At 43.3% G+C, this 18,813-nt stretch overlaps 1 protein-coding gene across 3 annotated transcripts in view; it reads right to left on the bottom strand.

Annotated features, from left to right (window-relative positions):
• PLCXD2 (phosphatidylinositol specific phospholipase C X domain containing 2) overlaps nt 1–18,813 on the bottom strand; it is a 51,027-nt gene that overhangs the window by 17,836 nt on the left and 14,378 nt on the right. For all 3 annotated transcript variants that reach the window (XR_007155833.1, XM_047876129.1, XM_047876128.1), the window contains one exon: nt 1,063–1,523. Coding sequence is in view for 2 of the 3 variants with exons in the window: in XM_047876129.1 (XP_047732085.1) it covers nt 1,063–1,523 (461 nt within the window). In the remaining variant the exon portion in view is untranslated. The remainder of the gene's footprint in view (nt 1–1,062; nt 1,524–18,813) is intronic.

The following is an 18,813-nucleotide window of genomic DNA, read 5'->3' on the forward strand; positions in this document are numbered from 1 at the left end:
GTTCAAAAAATATTTGCAAGTGAAAAAGCTTTAGTTGATTTTTAATTAAAAGCTCTTCCCCAAGTTCAAAAATAACTGCCTCTTTAAGATGCTTTGGTTGATGTGTGTGTATGAGTAAGTGAGCAGCTGTGAATGAAAGGGACTTGCTTTTTTTCTTTTTTTAAAGATAGTCCGAATGGGAGGCTGACCTTTCCTGAAGCTCCCCTCTCCCATTATCTATCATCCTGTGGGATCAGAGCAGCATATATCTGAGGCCCACATTCCTTTTCTGGACGTTCCTCAAGGCCTAGTGTGGAGGCTCTACTAAGCTTAAGGGACCTGGGAATTCTCTCCAGCCTGGATCCCTTTGTTGGGCTCTTCCTTCCTTAACTCTCTCCAGCCATGACCCCAAATCTGTGAAGGGAGCCTTTTAAAATGTTAAGCCTCTGAGTCGAATCACTTACATGCTTTGTCAGCTAATGCAGGGATTTTTTGACATTGAGGTAGAGGCAGAATGGACCGGCCTATCCCTGAAGGGAAGTAGGAGCCTGAAAATGGGATTCTATGGGAGATAAAGCAAGTGGTAATCACCAACTGGTCCAATTTCACTACACCGTTGTGCGCTGGTTCTGGCCAGGCCATTCAAAGGCAACCTAGATGCTTCGAACAGTCTGCCAAGCAAATTGTAAATACTCGGCAGGTGTCAATCCCAGTTCACAAGCGCCCAGGAACTGGTGTGTGTACATTGAACACTCCAAATCATCTCTGCCGTCCAGCCTAAGAGCTCTGGAGTGAGCTGCCCTCCAGCTGGTGATATAGAAAAGGGAGAAGGGGGGGGGGGGCTCCTGGGTGGCTCAGTCGGTTAAGCATCCAACCTTTGATTTCGGCTCAGGTCATGATCTTGCAGTTTGTGAATTCGAGCCCTCAAGTTGCTTCCATGCTGGCAGTGCTTGGGATTCTCTCTCCCTCTCTCTCTGCCCCTCCCCTGCTTGGACATTCTCTCTCTCAAAATAGGCGAAAAATAAAATAAAAAGCAGACAGACTTATGTTCGTGCCCTTGCAAGCATGTCTGTTTCCGCTTACCTGGCACTTCTTCTCCCACAGGGCCTGCAGCGTCATGCTCTCCACGCTGCAGGCTGAGCACAGCTTGTTTCCAAAGGCCTCCTGGATCCGGAGAACTAGGCGTTTGTGGTGGGCCTCATCCATGGCGTAGAAGTGGTTGAAATCCAGGAAGACAATCTCTTGGGGGTGCTGTGTAAGAAATGAGTCAATCTCCATCAGCCCATCCGAGACCTTGATGCCAAAAAGTCCGTGAATGAAGTAGATCTCCTGGTCGGCATCCCCGGGTTTAGAAGACACACGTAGGTCGAAGTAGCGGATCCCAGCTTCCAGCTGCTCTCGGAACGTCAGGTTCTGAGTCACGGACCATTTCTTCATTAGCTTCTTCACCAAGGAGATCCTGGCGAGGCGTTTGATGGCTGGGGTTTGGTCAGGCCCCACTGGGGACTTTTCATCTACCCAGTAGCTAAATGAATCATGTGAGCCTGTGCAAAGCAACAGAGGTGAGAAAAGCGGTTGAGACTGGAGCTGGGAAAAATAAGCCAGCTGACCAGGAAACAGCGCAAAATTAGCAAATACACACAAAAAATGTAAATGAACACTTGCAAAACTTTCCAAGATTGCTATAAGCACAAATAAAAGTCATGTAGTCTTATTAGCAGCTTGTTAAGCGTGGAATATGGCTGTAATTCTCGTATATTACTCACAGAAGGTGAATTAATAAATACCCGTTTGGAGAGCTGCTTAGAAACATGCTGAGAAAAAGGAGCTTTAAAATATTCATACCACTTGATCCAGTAATTTCATTTCAGGAAAGCTATTCTGGGGAAATAAGTTAATGTTTGGAAAACAAAGATGTTTGCTGAAGAATATTCCTAAGACGACAAACTGAGGTTGCTGACGTGTCTCCTACAGAAGGTGGCTTAATGCTGGCCTATCTGCTTTATTCAGGCAGCCATTGACACAAAGATGAAAACCCTACATCTATCTCGATAATTCTGGGACAGGCATTTAAATTCCAGGAAAGGCAGAATTTTAAAGAAGACAATTGCTATTATGTATACTATTTTTTATGTTATTGTACATGCTATTTTACTATTGTAAACACCTGAGTCAGTGGGAATAATTTCTTGACAAATCAGATAATGATTTTTAAGAGCTCAACACAGGTTACTCAACACAGCCCTCTTTCTGGACACATATTTTAAAAAGTCAAATTGGCTATTAAATGATCAAATGTATGTTCCATTCCTCTGCCTTTGAGAAAAGAGGGTAGTTATCCACCTAGACACTGAGATGATCTTATTGTTATAAAGTCTAAGTGACTATTACAGACACAGTTCTAACTCTGGTATGAAAAAATTTCAGGAGTAACTTAAAGTGAAAATTATCGTGGGGGGGGGGGGTGTGTGCGCGTGCGTGTGTGAAAATTATCTCTGACAGATATCTTTCATTTGTCATTGGTTTCTATCTACCAGCAGCTAGATGGCTCTGTGACTGGCTCTGACACTGGGGACCCCACATAGGTGACTGCACTTGGCAAGCAAAGTGTAGGAGGAGAATGTCCTTGTTCTGACCTTACTTTGTTCTTAACCACTACCACCCATTTTAGAACCAAAATTATTTATTTATTTATTTATTTATTTATTTATTTATTTATAATTTTTTAAAGTCTATTTATTTATTTTGGGAGAGGCAGTGCGAGCAGGAGAGGGGCAGAGAGAGAGGGAGATAGAGAATCCCAAGCAGGCTCCGGGTTGTCAGTGCAAGACCTGACTCGGGGCTCGAACTCACAAACCGTGAGATCATGATGTGAGCTGAAACCAAGAGTCAGAGGCTTAACTGACTGAGCCACCCAGGTGCCCCTAGAATCAAAATTTTTTAATTCATAGGGTTCATTATTATCAATTGTTCTTTTGACTAAATTTTATTTTTATTTAATGTTTATTTTTGAGAGAGACAGAGACAGAATGGGAGAGGGTTAAGGGCAGAGAGAGAGGGAGACACAGAAGCAGAAGCAGGCTCCAGGCTGTGAGCTGTCAGCACAGAGCCCGACGCAGGGCTCGAACTCACGAGCTGTGAGATCATGACCTGAGCCAAAGTCGGACGCTCAACCGACTGAGCCACCCAGGCTCCCCTTGACTAAATTTTAAATATATGTTATTTCCATTTTCTTTTAAAATGTCAATCTGGGATGGCTTTACTATTTTATCTTCTCAGAAATAAAGCAAAAAAGCAAAAAAGAAAAAAGGTGACAAGAAATGTTTTGTTATACAGTCTCTAGAACATGGAGGCTATTCAGTAACTATTAAGAAAAAGCATATTTATTAATCCTTAGGCAAAGTCAATTTTACAAGCGAGAAAATTACTAGCATATTTCAGGTAAAAAAATTGCCATTACTAACAGAAATGTGGAGCAAGTCCCCCTGGATTTTCCGTATTGGTTGTTTCTGTTAATGAGACTCACTGGATACTTGCCTAATGCTCTGTTCCTTTGGCTTATGCAGCAACAGGAAATCTTTATACCTCCTCATTGAGAGATTTATTATGAATACATTATACATTGATGGTGAACAGCCAGTTCTCTCTTCTTTTTAAATTGTACTAGCAGCCCAGCTGTTCAGGACTGAGTGTGTAATATAGTGTGAGGCACACGTTGAACTTAATTCTTCCCTGGGTCTCAGGGAATAGCCATTATCCAAGCACGGAGAAGAGACAAATCCCTTCTGGTGTTCTCTTGGTGCTGAGCCCAGTTTCAACCTCCAGACAGAGATGTGCTAACAACCTCCAATGCTTTTCTTCATGCCCGAGGGTTGTGCCGCAATGTGACAGCAATGGGGCCCCAGGGACCATTTCTGAATACACAGGGACACACACGGTGCCCAGGCCATCCCGCAGAAGAGGGAGGGTGTGCACATTCCTTAGGAACACTGAGTCTATCTCTTTGTTCCCTTCTCTAATTCCTCTTTTCCTTTCTGACATCCTGTGTCCAGAATGCCACACCCCTCCATCGCCTTGATAGGAAAGGACGGGACAATGGAACAGATTGTTTGCTGAATGTTCTACAGCATTGTCCTACTTAGACTTCCTACAGCAGTCAAAGCCAGCCATCACTCATTAACCACTATCAATATTTTTGCTTTTCCACCTTTTTTGTTTTTTTCCCCAGGAAGCTTTTACCTCATATAGAGTGAGTGAAGTAACCTTCAGGCCTGAGTGCATTTAACTATTTGTTTTTCAAAACACAGGGTAAAAATACCCTGCCTTCTCCTGCACATAGGATATTTACAAGTTATGCAATTTGCCAACAGTTCTTATAAAAAGAAAATCCTAATATTTTATAGCCCAAATTCATTAGCAAGATTTCTTCTTCCTATACTCGATAGAAGTTATTTTACTTTTTAAGGTTGCCTATAGTGATGGCTACTTCTCCCCCTTTGCCCTGGGATGCGTGCATTAAATTCATGCATTCCTCCAGAAGAGGAGGAAATACCTGTTTAATTGGCCCTGGCCTTATTTTCTTGGAGAACTGTTGTGTGGGAGTTAAGGACGGCAGCTCCATGAGTTCTGGTTTGCTTTATCATAAGGTTTGAAACAGTTTTAGGATCTCATCCTGCTGGGATTTCTGCCGTGGACAGTACTTTTGCTGCTTACTTATTTTTGCTTAACTACCGACAGTACCTATGCATCCTCACTCATCCCTCTCTGTGGCTCATCGATCTCTAAAATAGGTTTAACTGGTGCCCTTTACCTTAAGAAGGAAACAAAGCACTTTCCCTCATGTCTCATCCCTTGCAGCCACTGTCTTCCTTTTCTTCATGCGCAAACTCTCCAAGGTTTCCCAGCCCTGCTGCCTTTGCCTCTTTTTCTCCACTCCCTCCTTCCCGCCTGAGGCCATCTCCTGTCCTCCTGATCCTTAGAACCTTTCAACCAACCCAAATGGCTTAATTTTTCTGGGTTTCTCTGAGGGTTTGCTAAGTCAGCTTTTTTTCTGGAACCTTCCATCCCCATGTGTCCTGTGATGCAAACTTCTAGATGTTCCTATTCTTCTGTTACCACTCTCCTTCTGTCTCCTTTGCTGGTTCCTCTTCCTCCTTGCCCCCAGATGTAAGTATTTTCCAAGGATCTGTTCTCTATTTTCTTCCTTTTCCCGCCTCCAGAGATCTCATCCATTCCCCAGGTTTCCCATAGCACCTTTGTGCAGATGACACCAAAATCTTCGTTTCAAGCTCTGATTTTAAATTCCAAACGTGTTTCCAAGTTCCTGTTGTCTCCCACCTCGATAGCCTGCTCACTGACAACAAATTGCGTATTTTCGGAGCCCAGCTACTCACGCTGTTCCTCTCACCCCTCAAAGTGCCTCTTCTGAGTTTCTGCCGGTAGTTCAGTGACTCGAACTTGAAACCTTGGATTCTATTCTCCCCTCTCCCTCACTCTTTTCATCCACCCAGTTACCAAAACTTTGTATTTGACTTTTGCAACATAGATCAAACTCACCTCTTCTTTAACCTTCAAGGATAACCCCCCTGCTCATACACTCATTATCTGTCATATAATGCGGACCAAAAGGACCCTAACCTAATCCCTTTCATTCTAGCCTCTCTCCAGTTTGTTCATATTCAAAAGTGAATCATCTCAAGATAAAGTGCTGATTATGTCATTTTCTTCTTCCTTCCCCCCTTCCAAATCAGATTTAAACTCCAAACACCGGTGTTCAGGACTCTTCACTATGATCCCTGTGCATTATTTTAGACTCCTCTCTCACCAGGTCTCTACACGAAGCCTGGCATCTATTGGTGTCCAATATCCGTGGATAGGCAGGCCTTCTCCTGGACTTAGTCCGCTTCTTTAGCTGAACTTAACTTTCCGTAAAATATTCTCTCACCTAACCCTGTCTATAGCTTCTCCCCAGCATTTGTAGCCCATCATGGATAAGCTGCTTACCCTATTTCTGTTTTCTCATCTGTGAAATGGGCTTAATAGTGCCTCTTGTCACAAAACTAGTGAATATTGGAATGGGTACGGTGTGCTTGGAACAATGCTGACATGTAGAAGTGCTGAGCTATTGTTATTCTTACTAGCCATGCTCTGTGAGTTAGAAACTGGAGGGAGGAGGGGTAATTAATTGGAAGTCCTCATCTTAAATATTTAGGGTCTGGAAGATTTTCTTTTCTGCACCTGAAGTGCTGTCCCTCTTCATCTATTGGTGGACATGGAGACAACAGCTTAGCTTTTACTTTGTTCACAGGAGCTGCCACTCTCTCTCTTGGCCACAGCCTAAGCTTTGTCATCACCCATTTCTAACATCTTAAAATTCAGTATCTTACTTTCTGAATTCTTACTTTCTGATCACAACTTACTTTTCTTCTGCCTCCTTGTGACTTGACTTCTATTCCCCCCAATGGGAGAGCCCCGTGTTGGCTTTACTTCTCTTTCAGCTATAACCAAGGTTGTCAATTGCCACTTTCATGTGTGGAATTGTTACTTATAACTATTTGAAAGCTGTGAAGGTCACGGTTGGGGCATGTCTTCTGCCTGTACATGCAGATCATGTGCACCGCCCAAAATGGACTTGGAAATATTAACATGATCTTTTCTAACATACATCTTGACTATCAACAAATGTTTTTCTTCTTTCCTCCCATACTTCTCATTTATAGAGTGGATTCAATAAGGTTTAGGAACTACCAGACATCAAATATTAGATGACTATTTTCAGACTCTGGGTAGGGGATTTTGTTGTCATCTCAGGAACAGTCTACACAGAGCAAGAAATGTGGCCACACAAGCTCCTCTTTCATGTTCTGCACTCAATGGACTGCTAGCATCTCTAACGTCAGCCCTACAAAGGTGAGGCTTTTTTGTCCAATATTTGGAAAATTCTTTTCTGCTCACCTTGCATTTTCACAATTACTACTCTTTCTCCTACTGTTCCCTTATACAATCAACAGGCATTACAAATGTTCCCTTTCCTGTTTTTAGGTGTACAAAATCCTGGCTAAAGTATGTGAAAACACTTTGAAATCTAAATCAGGGGGTACACATCAGAATCCTCTCAGGGAGCTTTTAAACACAACAGTGCCCAAGACCCAATCCAGACCCATTGAGTCAGAATTTCTCTGGGGTGGGCGTTGAGAACGGAAAACTTGGAAAACCCCCAAGTGATTCTATTGTGCACCCAGGCTTGACACCTGCTGCCATAAATAGCAGGTCTTCTTTTCCCAACAAGCTCTCTGACTTCTGGGATCACCTTGTCCCGTTGGTCTTCTAGCACTTTCAAATCTTCAAATAATAATCAGGCAGACTGCCTTTCCCATATCTTGGTAGAAGCTTTCTTCACCATATCTTTCATTCCAGGAATTCCTACTTCCTGCCTTTTGATCAGTTGGATAACCACTGTTTGTTTGTGAAGAAGAAAAATATGAGGGAGAACATAACTTTCCTTACCACGCTTTCTAGTAAGTGATTCAATGAGGTTATGAAAGGTTAATAAGGGCCTTTGAGATAGGGGCTGGGTTACAGAGTTCAGAATAAAGTCATCGTGGCAGCAAAATCATGAGGAAAGAGATCTGAATGGGAAGAGTTAGCAAGCTGTGTGCTCAATGTTATTTTCTCCTGGATAGCATTAGGTTACAAGATTGTCGAAGAGAACAGGTCCAAGAAAATGAGCTGGTCTTCTGGGCACCAGGGACAACCAGTTTGCTCTTCGTCTGGAATACCAGTTGCTACTTGATTCTTTCTGAGGTTTGTTAGTTCGGAAGTACTAGATCTCAAGTGAGCACACAGCAGTTTTTAGTTACAGCATTTTCATTACCCATTTCTTGCAATTTGGAGTAGCAGCCATTTTTTTTTTCCCCTGAATTCACTTAATTAAAAGGAATTTAAAGCAAGCTTCTTGGGAAGCTGGTCTCTACATAAAATAGGAAATTCAAACCACACACCCTGAAATGATACATTTCATTAAAACACAATGGTAATTCAGATTACACGGTGACCTACAGCCACGGAAGGAAGACTGAGACGAGAGTTAAGTGAATAGTAGGAGAAAAAGAAACGCCTTATCACATCTCTGGGTGGCACTGGGGAAGTGGGGATGGTGACCCCATGACAAAGAACTTCTGACCTCACATATTTAAGAAAATCTCTCCCCCCCTCCCCCGCCCACCCCCTAGATACTACTTCGCCTTTGGTGAGCCCTTCTAACTTTGAAGCCCATTAGCCCCCTCCAAGCTGGTTTACTGAAACCCATACTCCCACCACACACCATTCAATGTCTCTCTCGGTGCCTCTAGGCTATGTGTTCTCAATGGGGTGACATTCTGTCCCAGGGGACAGAAATCGGTTCTTGGGGGATGAAAAAATCCCACTCTTTTTATGTATAAAGCAACACAGTACTTCAACAGATATACAGTATATCTGTGGTATTAAAATATCATTGTGTGTGGAGGGAGGGGGAGTGGTGAACACGATAGAAATGGCTAAAGAGACTCCTTAAGTGATAAAAAAACAAAAGGCTGAGAAATATCACTCTAGACTGAACTCTCTGGTAGCTAAATGGACATCTGACTTGTCCGGGCTGGACCTCTGGCCCTGCACCTCTTCTTATCCTTAACCGGCATGTCTCTCAATGCCTCCAGCAACTGTTTCTCCATGGACATCCATCCATAAGTTGCCCCAGTACTGGAAGGTTCTCTTCCCTGCTGCCAGAACACTCATAAATTGGGAACCAACTCAATTCCCTCTTGTCCAGTTATCTTCTGAATATTCCCACTAGGCATCTCCAAGTTCAACAAGTAATTTCTCTGCCTCCTCAGCCCCAAAGGACCCAGACTTGACATTTACAAGGTACCAACTGAGCAAGAGGAATGTTCAGTCCTGAGACCCAACTTGATCAATTACCATAGCTCTGAATAAGCTAGATGGAGAGTGACCACAGTGGGTAAGAGCATGGGGTCTGGTGCCAGGTTGCCTAAGTTCATAATCGTGGCTCTCCTGCTTACTAGCTATGGGACTGAAGTGCTGTGCCTCAGTTTCCTCATTTGTGAAATGGAAATAACAACAGTACCAACATCAATGGTTTGTGGTTAAGGTTAGATGATTAAGTCAGGTAAGCATTTGGAAGAGTCCCTGGCCAACAGAATGAGCTCAAACATATCATTATTATTATTTCACTATTAAAGAATTTGTGTCATCTTCCACTTGGATGATATTATCCGGTTTTTAAATAATGTTGTGAAACTTCATTAAACATTTTATATTCAGGATCTACTGTGGCGGTTGAATAGGAAAAATGAAATTAGCAGTTGAACTGATTTATTTTAGGTTACATCCAGAACCAACACCAAAAAGAGGAAGTTCAGGTCATCATATTTACAGTTTAAGTGTAAGCTGGCACTAAACATAAAATAATAAATTATCTCTAGTCTGCTCCCATGTAAATAACTCAGGAATAAATAAACACACTGACTACAGACAGAATTTGAAAGTATAGGAGAGGAAGTTCCAAGGATATTCTTTATTCTTGAACTTTCTATTTTTCATATCATAGCATTAGACATCCTCAAGAGATTTCTGTACTAAAATAAGTACAGAAAAACAAATCCAGCCTCTTTCTATTATTTGAAACGGAAAAAACGGCAATGCCTTCCCGACCCATCAGTGTTCACAAATATCGCTGCAACACTCAAACGCTGAGATACCCATCCAAGAAAAGAATTTTTCCATAATATAGTTTAAACACCAAATACCAGAATCAACAATACTTTCAGAAGTTTCTCAATATTTTCTTACACATTTGAAAATATTGATGCATAGTTCCTAGGCACAGGGGCATGACCAAGTTGATGTTAATTTGCCTCTCTCAATATGCTTCATCACCTCCTAATTTTCTTTGCATGTATGGGCTTTTCAGGCCTCTTGGGCTCACCTGTTTTATTCATAGGCTTTTCACTGTTTTAGAAGACATTCTCACCGACATGGGAAGTGGAGAGCACATCCACATAACTCAAGCCTGCTGGGTGAGCCGCTGAGCCATGGATAACAACATTCTCCATCTTCTTGCCTGGATATCCCTGCAACTTCAAGGTGTTTGCCAGCCCACACGAGTGAATGCATTCTGAGGGGATTTTGACTCGTGAATGCCAGGTGAAATGAATTTACAAGTTGTTACAGCAAACATTTAGCCAGTGAGCCTTCATAGCGGGGTCATGATAGGGATGTTTGGAACTAATGTCTCACAGTTACCAAAGCTTTTATGTACATGTTTGTGTGTATATGCTGACACTAAAATTGGCCCATCTGAGATGAAATGCAGATAAACTTCTTATTCAGGAGGAAAAAGACACCATGCTACAATTACTTCGAAAAGTATGCTTTTAAGAATCGAAAAAAAAGGCACCACTTCATGGGAAGTATTTTTACTAATATCAACAGAGAGCTTCAAATAAACATAATAATTATTATGCTACATTTCTTTTAAAGACAATTATTATGTTGAGCTCATTTTTTAAGGTGCCATCTAAACTCCACGTAAACTCCAGACTTTTATCAGGACTTAATCGTATCATCTCTATCGACACCTAAGACAGTCTGGTCCATTGCGAGCTTGCTCTTAAAACATATATTGAAAGTGTATGCATTGTCTATTAGGAATGTTAGAATGTTCAATTAGGGCTTGTCTATTTTATCTCAGTTTGAACTTTGGGTCACATGGTTTGTCATTTACATGTTCTCTCCCTGATTATTAGCCTATACCCTGTCAAGTGAGGCCAGAGTAATGCAGGCAGCTTGCAAGAAAACAGATGCAGTTGTTTAGCCAGTTACCCATTGGAGCTGATGCTGCAGAAAATGGCACTGAATGCCAAATTAATTTTGCCAAATTAAGGTAAAATACAGATGCTAAAAAAAATGTCCAGGGCAAGTTAATAAGATCTGAGCTGCAAGGAAGACTCCTCCCCTTCCCCAAACAGCAAGAACTAAAGGATATTAAGGATACCCAAATGCAAAAGACCACAACCTTGCTTACACTCTATCGTAACAGAGCTACGTCATTCATATGACCAGAAGGTTTCTGGGTAGGAATATAGGCTCAACTAGACCCAAAGTGCAAACAGCAGAAGAGAAGCAATATCATACTTTAAAAAGGGAAAAGATATTACGTGTTTAAGCCAAAGAAAGAGACTAATCTTCTCCCATCTCTTAAGGAGGAAAGGAAGAGAGAACAGATCCCAAATGGAACTGGGATCAGCACCTGAGAGGCCCAGCTGAATAGCTCCTCCAGATACTGTCCGTCCATCTCTGAGGTTCAGAGATGACAGCCTGGTGCCTTGTAAAGCCATTTTATTTAATTAATTTATTAAAAAAAATTTTTTTAATGTTTATTTATTTTTGAGACAGAGAGAGACAGAGCATGAACGGGGGAGGGTCAGAGAGAGGGAGACACAGAATCCGAAACAGGCTCCAGACTCTGAGCTGTCAGCACAGAGCCCGACACAGGGCTCGAACTCACGGACTGCGAGATCATGACCTGAGCCGAAGTCGGTCGCTTAACCGACTGGGCCACCCAGGCGCCCCCAATTAATTTATTTTTTAAACATATTTTTTTTTATCTTAAGTCTATTTATTTTGAGAGAGGGAGGGAGAGGCAGAGAGAGACAGAGAGAGAGAGAGAGAGAGAGAGAGAGAGAGAGAGAAAATCTCAAGCAGCCTCTGCGCTGTCAGTGCAGAGCCTGACATGGGGCTCAAACTCACAAACCATGAGATCATGACCTGAGCCAAAATCAAGAGTCGGATGCTTTGTTAAGTCATTTTAAAGGGTTAAATTTTTTTCTGAGAAAATAAGAGGATTTTATGCCTTGATTTACCTAGAACCCAGATGACTCTGTTCTTCATACAATTTTTTTTTATGTTTCTTTTTGAGAGAGAGAGAGAGCGCACGAGCGAGCATCAGTGGGGGAGGGGTAGAGAGAGGGGGGAGACACAGAATCTGAAGGATTGGAGACACCACTACTTAATTTTAGAAATGGCTAAACATACACCTCAGTATGCACATGGAACTTATCAGCAAGGCCAAGTTTAGAAAGAAGAGCTATTTAGGAACTACTCACTCCCTTAGCACCAGTGTCCACTCTCAGACTCAGATGGTGACAAGGAATACGAGGGACCCCTCTGGTCCTTCAGAGATCATTGGCTCAATTGGACTCCAGATCCCTTACTGTTCAGCTCTTTCTGTGGACGCCCGCTCAGCTCCTTCTCTGGCATCTTCCTGACTCATGACAGCCAGTTCTGCCAGGACTGTGGGCTCCCAGGGACAGCCATGTGGACGGGTGCACCAGCAGAGCGGGAGCTGAAGGGACCAGTCCACAGGGGACCTTGGGTAAACTGCAAATTTGGTGCCAGATGACACAGGTTCTTACCAGTGACTTCTTATAAAATAGGCAAGATTTTTTTAAAAAGAAAGAAAGAAAGAGAGAGAAAGAAAAGCTCTTTTTAGTGTACATAGTAAACTCTTTATCTCAAATATGAACATGTGATAAGGAAAAAAAGGTCCTTTTTAATACATACTCTCCTCTAAGCAGAGTGAGTCCTGGTAACTGTGGTATCTTTTGTTTGCTAAGCACAGCTGAAATATTCATCTTGGGCACCAACGGCTTCAGACACACTTGAAGCAGTATTAAGCGGGGGTGGGACGCGCGAGCTTGGAGACAGAAACTTGGAAGGCCCTGAAGGGCTCTGCTGAGGAAAGGGAGACAGGAGGGTGGGAGGCCCAGAGGAAGGCTGGGAATCCGAAGGGGGAACGAAGAGGGAATCACAGGGGCTGCAGGGCTCACGGGAGACTCAGGGGAGGGAACAAACCTAATAGGGAGTTTTCAAAGGTGTGGTACCGTCTCAGTTCTGCCTTTTTCTCTAAGTCGAGAACCAGTAGGGTTTAACGAGACAGTGAAGGGGTGCTGCACTATTAAGCTGCTCAAAGCATACCGTGTCTCTGTCCAGCCCTGCTTATGGCCCCGTCACAGCAGGGCTCCCCTTCGCGGGACTGTCCCTCTCTGCCTCTGGCACCCTGCCTGGGCTGGAGTCTGCAGGCAGGGGGTACACCTGGCTGGGGAGTGGGGGTGGTGCCACATGAAGGTGGGAGAAGGCGGGAAAGCAGGAGGAGGCTTCTCTCTGATTGAGATGGTCTTCAAAAAGATCCCTTTATGAAAAGTCTTTTCTTAAGTATGCTGGAATTAAAACCCTACCACAGGGCTAGCAAGGTTAAATATCCATAAAAGCAAGATGTATAAATTTTAGGGCCATTCTACGGAGAAAGGCTATGTATCAAGACACAAGAGCACAATGCAGAAAAGGAGACAAACGCCAGGAAGAGCGAGTTTCACAAATGCTACTGAGGTCACGAGAGCAGCCACACGATATACTGTTCAATTAATCCATACAAATAGGAGGCTTGCAAGTGTGAGTCAGGGAATACCTTTCTGTTAGTTGACTAAAGATTTACGACCACAAGGCGAGTCCAGCTCAAGCTTGCCACTGCCCAGAAGACCACCGCAACCGTGCAGAGTAGAGCATTCTGGAGCTGACGTGGCACCGCTGCGCATGTGGCTGAGCGTGCTGCTTCCCGCTGTGCGGTGCTGCTGAGCATGTTGTCTCACTGCTGGGACTCACACGCTTCCATTCTGTTCCTCCACAGACAGAGGTAAGCTCAATGAGCTGCCCATAAATAATAAATGCCTTGGCTTCGTGTGTGCATTTGCCTTCTGTAAAGGCACCGGATTCCCAGAAAGGATGAACGACCCCAGGGGCGAGGCTTGCAAGCTCTGAGCAGCCTTTTATCTGTTCTTGGAGTGCCATCATCTAAGGAAACCTCCCAGGGACAATGGTATCTAGAATAAGCATTTAGAAAACAGAGGCCGGCCCAATCTTTCCTTTCCTTTTCCCCAGTGAGGTAAGGACAAAAAAGATCGAGGATCAATGCATAGGTGACGTGTTCCTTCACCCCACCACCTTTCCAGCTCACCTACTATTGGACTATTTCTCTCAATTTTCCAACAAGCTCCTGAAAGGTACAGACAGAATCGCCAGACTCTGCACTTCCACTAACAATTAAAAGTCAAGTCTCGGGGCACCTGGGTGGCTCAGTCGGTTAAATGTCTGACTTCAGCTCAGGTCATGATCTCACGGTTCGTGGGTTCGAGCCCCGCATCGGGCTCTGCGCTGACAGCTCGGAGCCTGGAGCCTGCTTCGGCTTCTGTGACTCCCTCTCTCTCTGCCCCTCACCGGCTCACACTCTGTCTCCCTCTCTCTCAAAAATAAATAAACATAAGGAAAAAAAAAAAAGTCAAGTCTCCTTGTAGTGTACGTAATGATATCTCCCTCCCACGTGTATGAAAAGGATGGCTGGGGCGCCTGGGTGGCGCAGTCGGTTAAGCGTCCGACTTCAGCTCAGGTCACGATCTCGCGGTCCGTGAGTTCGAGCCCCGCGTCGGGCTCTGGGCTGATGGCTCAGAGCCTGGAGCCTGTTTCCGATTCTGTGTCTCCCTCTCTCTCTGCCCTCCCCCATTCATGCTCTGTCTCTCTCTGTCCCAAAAATAAATTAAAAACGTTGAAAAAAATTTAAAAAAAAAAGAAAAGGATGGCTGTGAGAATTACTGGAGGGAGGAAGGAACCTTCGCTCATTGGGGCAAGAACTTGATTTACAGCAGTTCTGCCCAACACTTAGGCTGAGATAGTTTGTTTCACCAAATAAACAGTTAAGGCAAATTAAAATCAAAGGATGAATTCATCCAGCTATTGTTTTTCACCTCTGCTCTTATTGATTTCAATATAGTTACCCCTCTCAAAAAATAAAGACTTCGAAAAGAACTGGGTCAATGACATAAATAAATCCAATTTTCAGACCTTTTTTCAGAGTAGAAACTTTTTCTTTGATTGCTGGACCCTTGGTGCCAGGGACCAGATGTTATCTCTGAAAGAAATTTCACCTATGGGAGAGCCATTTGGCCTAGTTCCATTTAAATTTCCCCATCTGAAGGAAGAATTTATTTTGGACGAATCATATATCGAGTACATATTTCTTTAAAAATTAACTCCTTTTCCCCCTGCCCCTGGAGCTCACGCAAACCTCTTTATCGGAGAGCTAGAAGTATCCCAAAGACAATCTGATGACCTCCCCAGCATTTGCATTCCATTCCTTCATCATGTACTCGGCGGGTGATCCTTGGTAAGGGCTCACGTCTGACAATAACAACTACTTCAATCTGCTGAGTATTTATTATGTACCCAAATGTCCAGCTGGGCATTTTGCTTACACGATCTCATTTTATGATAGGAAAAGATAGGATTCAGTAGGCAGAGAGGGAAAGGATAGGACCTGAGGTCCTGGGTGGGGAAAAATACGTATTTTGGAACAATGCTGGGAGTGTCTGACCACGGCAAACCCCCTCAGGCATAAGTTTCCTCTTAAGAATGTAACAGAGACCACCTACTCCCCCCAGATTTCTCTCAGGAATTTGACAAAAGACCTGACTAAAAATGAGTAGACCATAAAACCTATGACCCACAAGGAATGACGTGGCCTTAGACCGTCCCTCATACAATGGAAACAAGCCAATCAGGAATGGACAACCCAACACCTAGAGTTAGTTACCCAGCCAATAAAGGCAAAATGTGAGAAGGAACAAGGGAGAAGTTGGGGGGGTGGGGATGACCAGAACCTTATAAAACAAGGACCCTTTCCTATTATCGGTGGGCACTCACTTTCAAATGCCCCCTCTCTGTAAAGAGAGCTTTCTTACTGTTCTTCCTTTCTAATCTTATACTCTAATAAACTTTTGCCTGCTGCTCATTTTGTGTCCACTTCTTTCTTCATTCTTCCAAGTGGCGAGACCACGAACCCCGGGGATTGAGGTAAAAAATCCCACGACATTTTCATCTCTGCCACAATCCTGCAGGGCAGTGATTACCAGCATTTTACAGATGAGGAACTGAGGGGCAGGCTGGTTTTGCGACTAGTTCAGGGCTACAGAGATCTCAAGTGGCCTGGGACAGAAATCCAAGTCTGTTCAACCAGAATCCACACAAAGCGGCTCTAGGGATATTGTTGCTTCCATATCCTTAATGATTAAATAAGTCAAATGCACTGCATATTTACTTCTGAAAACATGGTGATCGCAGGGTTTGTTTTTAGTGCTAAATACCTGCCCTCATCCCAATGCAGGAACTTGAAGGAGAGATTAAAGTGACTCTCTATTTTGTAAAGACATGAATAATTTCTATGTAGGGACACACGAGGGCACTGTAACCTTCTCTCAGTTGAGGAAACATTTTCTTTGTCGTTCCTCAGCTCAGAGCTTTCAATCCCAGTGCTGGTTCTGCTCTGATTACTTGTGTGAACTTCACATTGCAAATTCACACTGGAGGTTGGTCGCTCCATTTGCAAATTTAGGAAGGTGGGTCAAATGAGCCTTAGGATCTCTTCTTCCTTAAGAACCGGATGATTCCAATTTAGTAACAGTTCACTAACGGAATTCATGACCCTATTTTAACAAGGATTATTAATCATTGCAAAGCAATAAGATACGTTTCTTTCATACTGCCAATACTTAAGCAGAAAATGTGCTTATGGACTTGACTCATCATATTCGCAAGAAGCAAATCAATCCAAGCCTGAGGGGTGGTCTTTTATTTATTTTTGGCTCATCTGAGCATTTTGTGAAGTTGCTGGAGAAATTCCCCTTCACACAGGTGGAGGCCCTCATTTTCCCATCTTGCGATTGGCTAGCGGTGGATCTGCACATTGAACACACTGGCCAGTAGCTCACTTCTTGTTCAACCTTTATGTGACAGCTCCTTTCACTCCAAAGGCTGGCGTTTGATGGCTCTGTGGGACATCTTTATGAAATTTATTGTGGGGACTTTAAAAAAAAACACCTTCATTGTTACTTAGCTCCGCTGAAATTTTTCACAGGGCAGGGTTATTTTAAGATTCATTTGACAAACTGCAGAATGGTCAGGATCCAGGGAAGCTCCTCAGCTAGGTCCCCTCGGGAACGAGGGTTTTTTTCTCTGTCCTGTAAATGAAAGACTAAGCTTGGTACTCTGACAGAGGAAAGGGAAAAGGGAGGAGGAGAAATCCAACAAGTAGCAGTCTAAATTACATGAAATGATAGGTTTAAAGGAAATTTGTACATTACACACAGCAGGGAAAGTGAATGAAAACACACCCCACTCTGGAAGATGAGTGTCCTGACAAGCTTGCACACATGCTCAAAGCCTCTGCTGATCTTTTGGTATCAAGGCAGAAAGATTTTTTTCTCTGCTGGAACCTTGCTGGGCGATTACTACACAGACCACTTAAACCACTGGGCTGCTTCTGTTCTGAGTCAATAAAAAGTCTCCTAGATGTTTGGTCTTAAAAAAAAAAAAAAAAGATGTGGCTTGTTCAGCCGGAACAGGTTAGCAGGCAGTCTTTCAAACACAACCATCCTCATGGGTACTCAGGCATTAGAGTCCTGGCATGGAAACAAACGCCTCGGATGAAAAGAAAACCGTTCTTTATTACGACCAACAAGAGGAAGTGAAGTTGCAGTCCAGCACTGGGTCAATCTCCATCTCCATAAATGTCTTTTACTCAAGAGCACTTAAATGGATTTGGCAAGATCTAGTTTTTACGGTTCTAGTACTGTTATCAGGACTTTTGTGGCAATTTGCTTAACTTCTCTGAACTTCAAGTTTCTTCATTTGTAAAATGGAGATAATAGCACTTGCATCACTGGGTTGTAAAGCTTAACCAGGTTTACATCAATCAAGTGCAGCAATCTCAGGCACCTAGTAAATGCTTTATACGTGTTGTATAAGTAAGTTCTTCTATTATTTTTATTTTATTTTATTTTATTTTATTTTATTTTATTTTATCTCATCTCATCTCATCTCATCTCATCTCATCTCATCAAGCCTTGGGATACCCTGAGAGGACTTTGCTAGGCACTTACAAGATTTTGTCTTACCTTAGGTATTTTTACTTTCTCTTTGTGTCCTAGTTTCTCCTTAAATTAGTTAGAAATATGTGTTCTTTTTCCTTAAATTTTCTGTAGATATTTCCAAATTCCATCTCCCTCTCTTTGGCTCCCTCCTTTTTATTTGCGCAAGGTACTTATTCTGAACCAAACACTGAGTATATAGAGGTGACAAAACACTGCCGTGTGTAGTGGAAAGACAGGTAAGCAGTCCCAATGGCATACAATGCGTCCCCTAATGGAGGTGTGCTCAGAAATGACACTGAGCTGTTTCTTGCAGGAGGAGTTGTTTTGGGCCAAGTGAAGTGGGGGCTGTCGGGAGGGAGGCTGTGATGTGTGATGGCAGAGGAATGAGCGGGTGCAAAGATTGGAGTTATGAAAAGGGATTGCATTCTCTTTCAGGGTTTTCTCTGGTCCCTAAATTGCCACTGGCTCGCTACAGTCTGCCAGATAAAGCATGAAGTGCTCCACACCACACTGAAAACCTCTCTCAATCTGCCTTAAGTCTGTCTGCCCAGTCCTTTCCCACCTCCTTCTGTCACTCCTTCTCTGTCCCCTGAAGGTACCCTTGTTTTCCCATCTCTGATTTCATTCCTTTGGTTCTCTGTGTCTGGGATGCCCCTCTTCCCCATATCAAAATCCTCCCCATCCTCCACCAGCTCCCAGGTGTCCTCCCAGGGCAGCTTAAACCCCATCTGCAAGTACCTGTTCCCTTCCCCAGGTCCCTAGCACACTTTGCTCACTTCTTTACTGTTGCATTCACCAC

The sequence above is a fragment of the Prionailurus viverrinus genome, chromosome C2 (genome assembly GCF_022837055.1).
Source record: "Prionailurus viverrinus isolate Anna chromosome C2, UM_Priviv_1.0, whole genome shotgun sequence".
Taxonomy (NCBI): domain Eukaryota; kingdom Metazoa; phylum Chordata; class Mammalia; order Carnivora; family Felidae; genus Prionailurus; species Prionailurus viverrinus.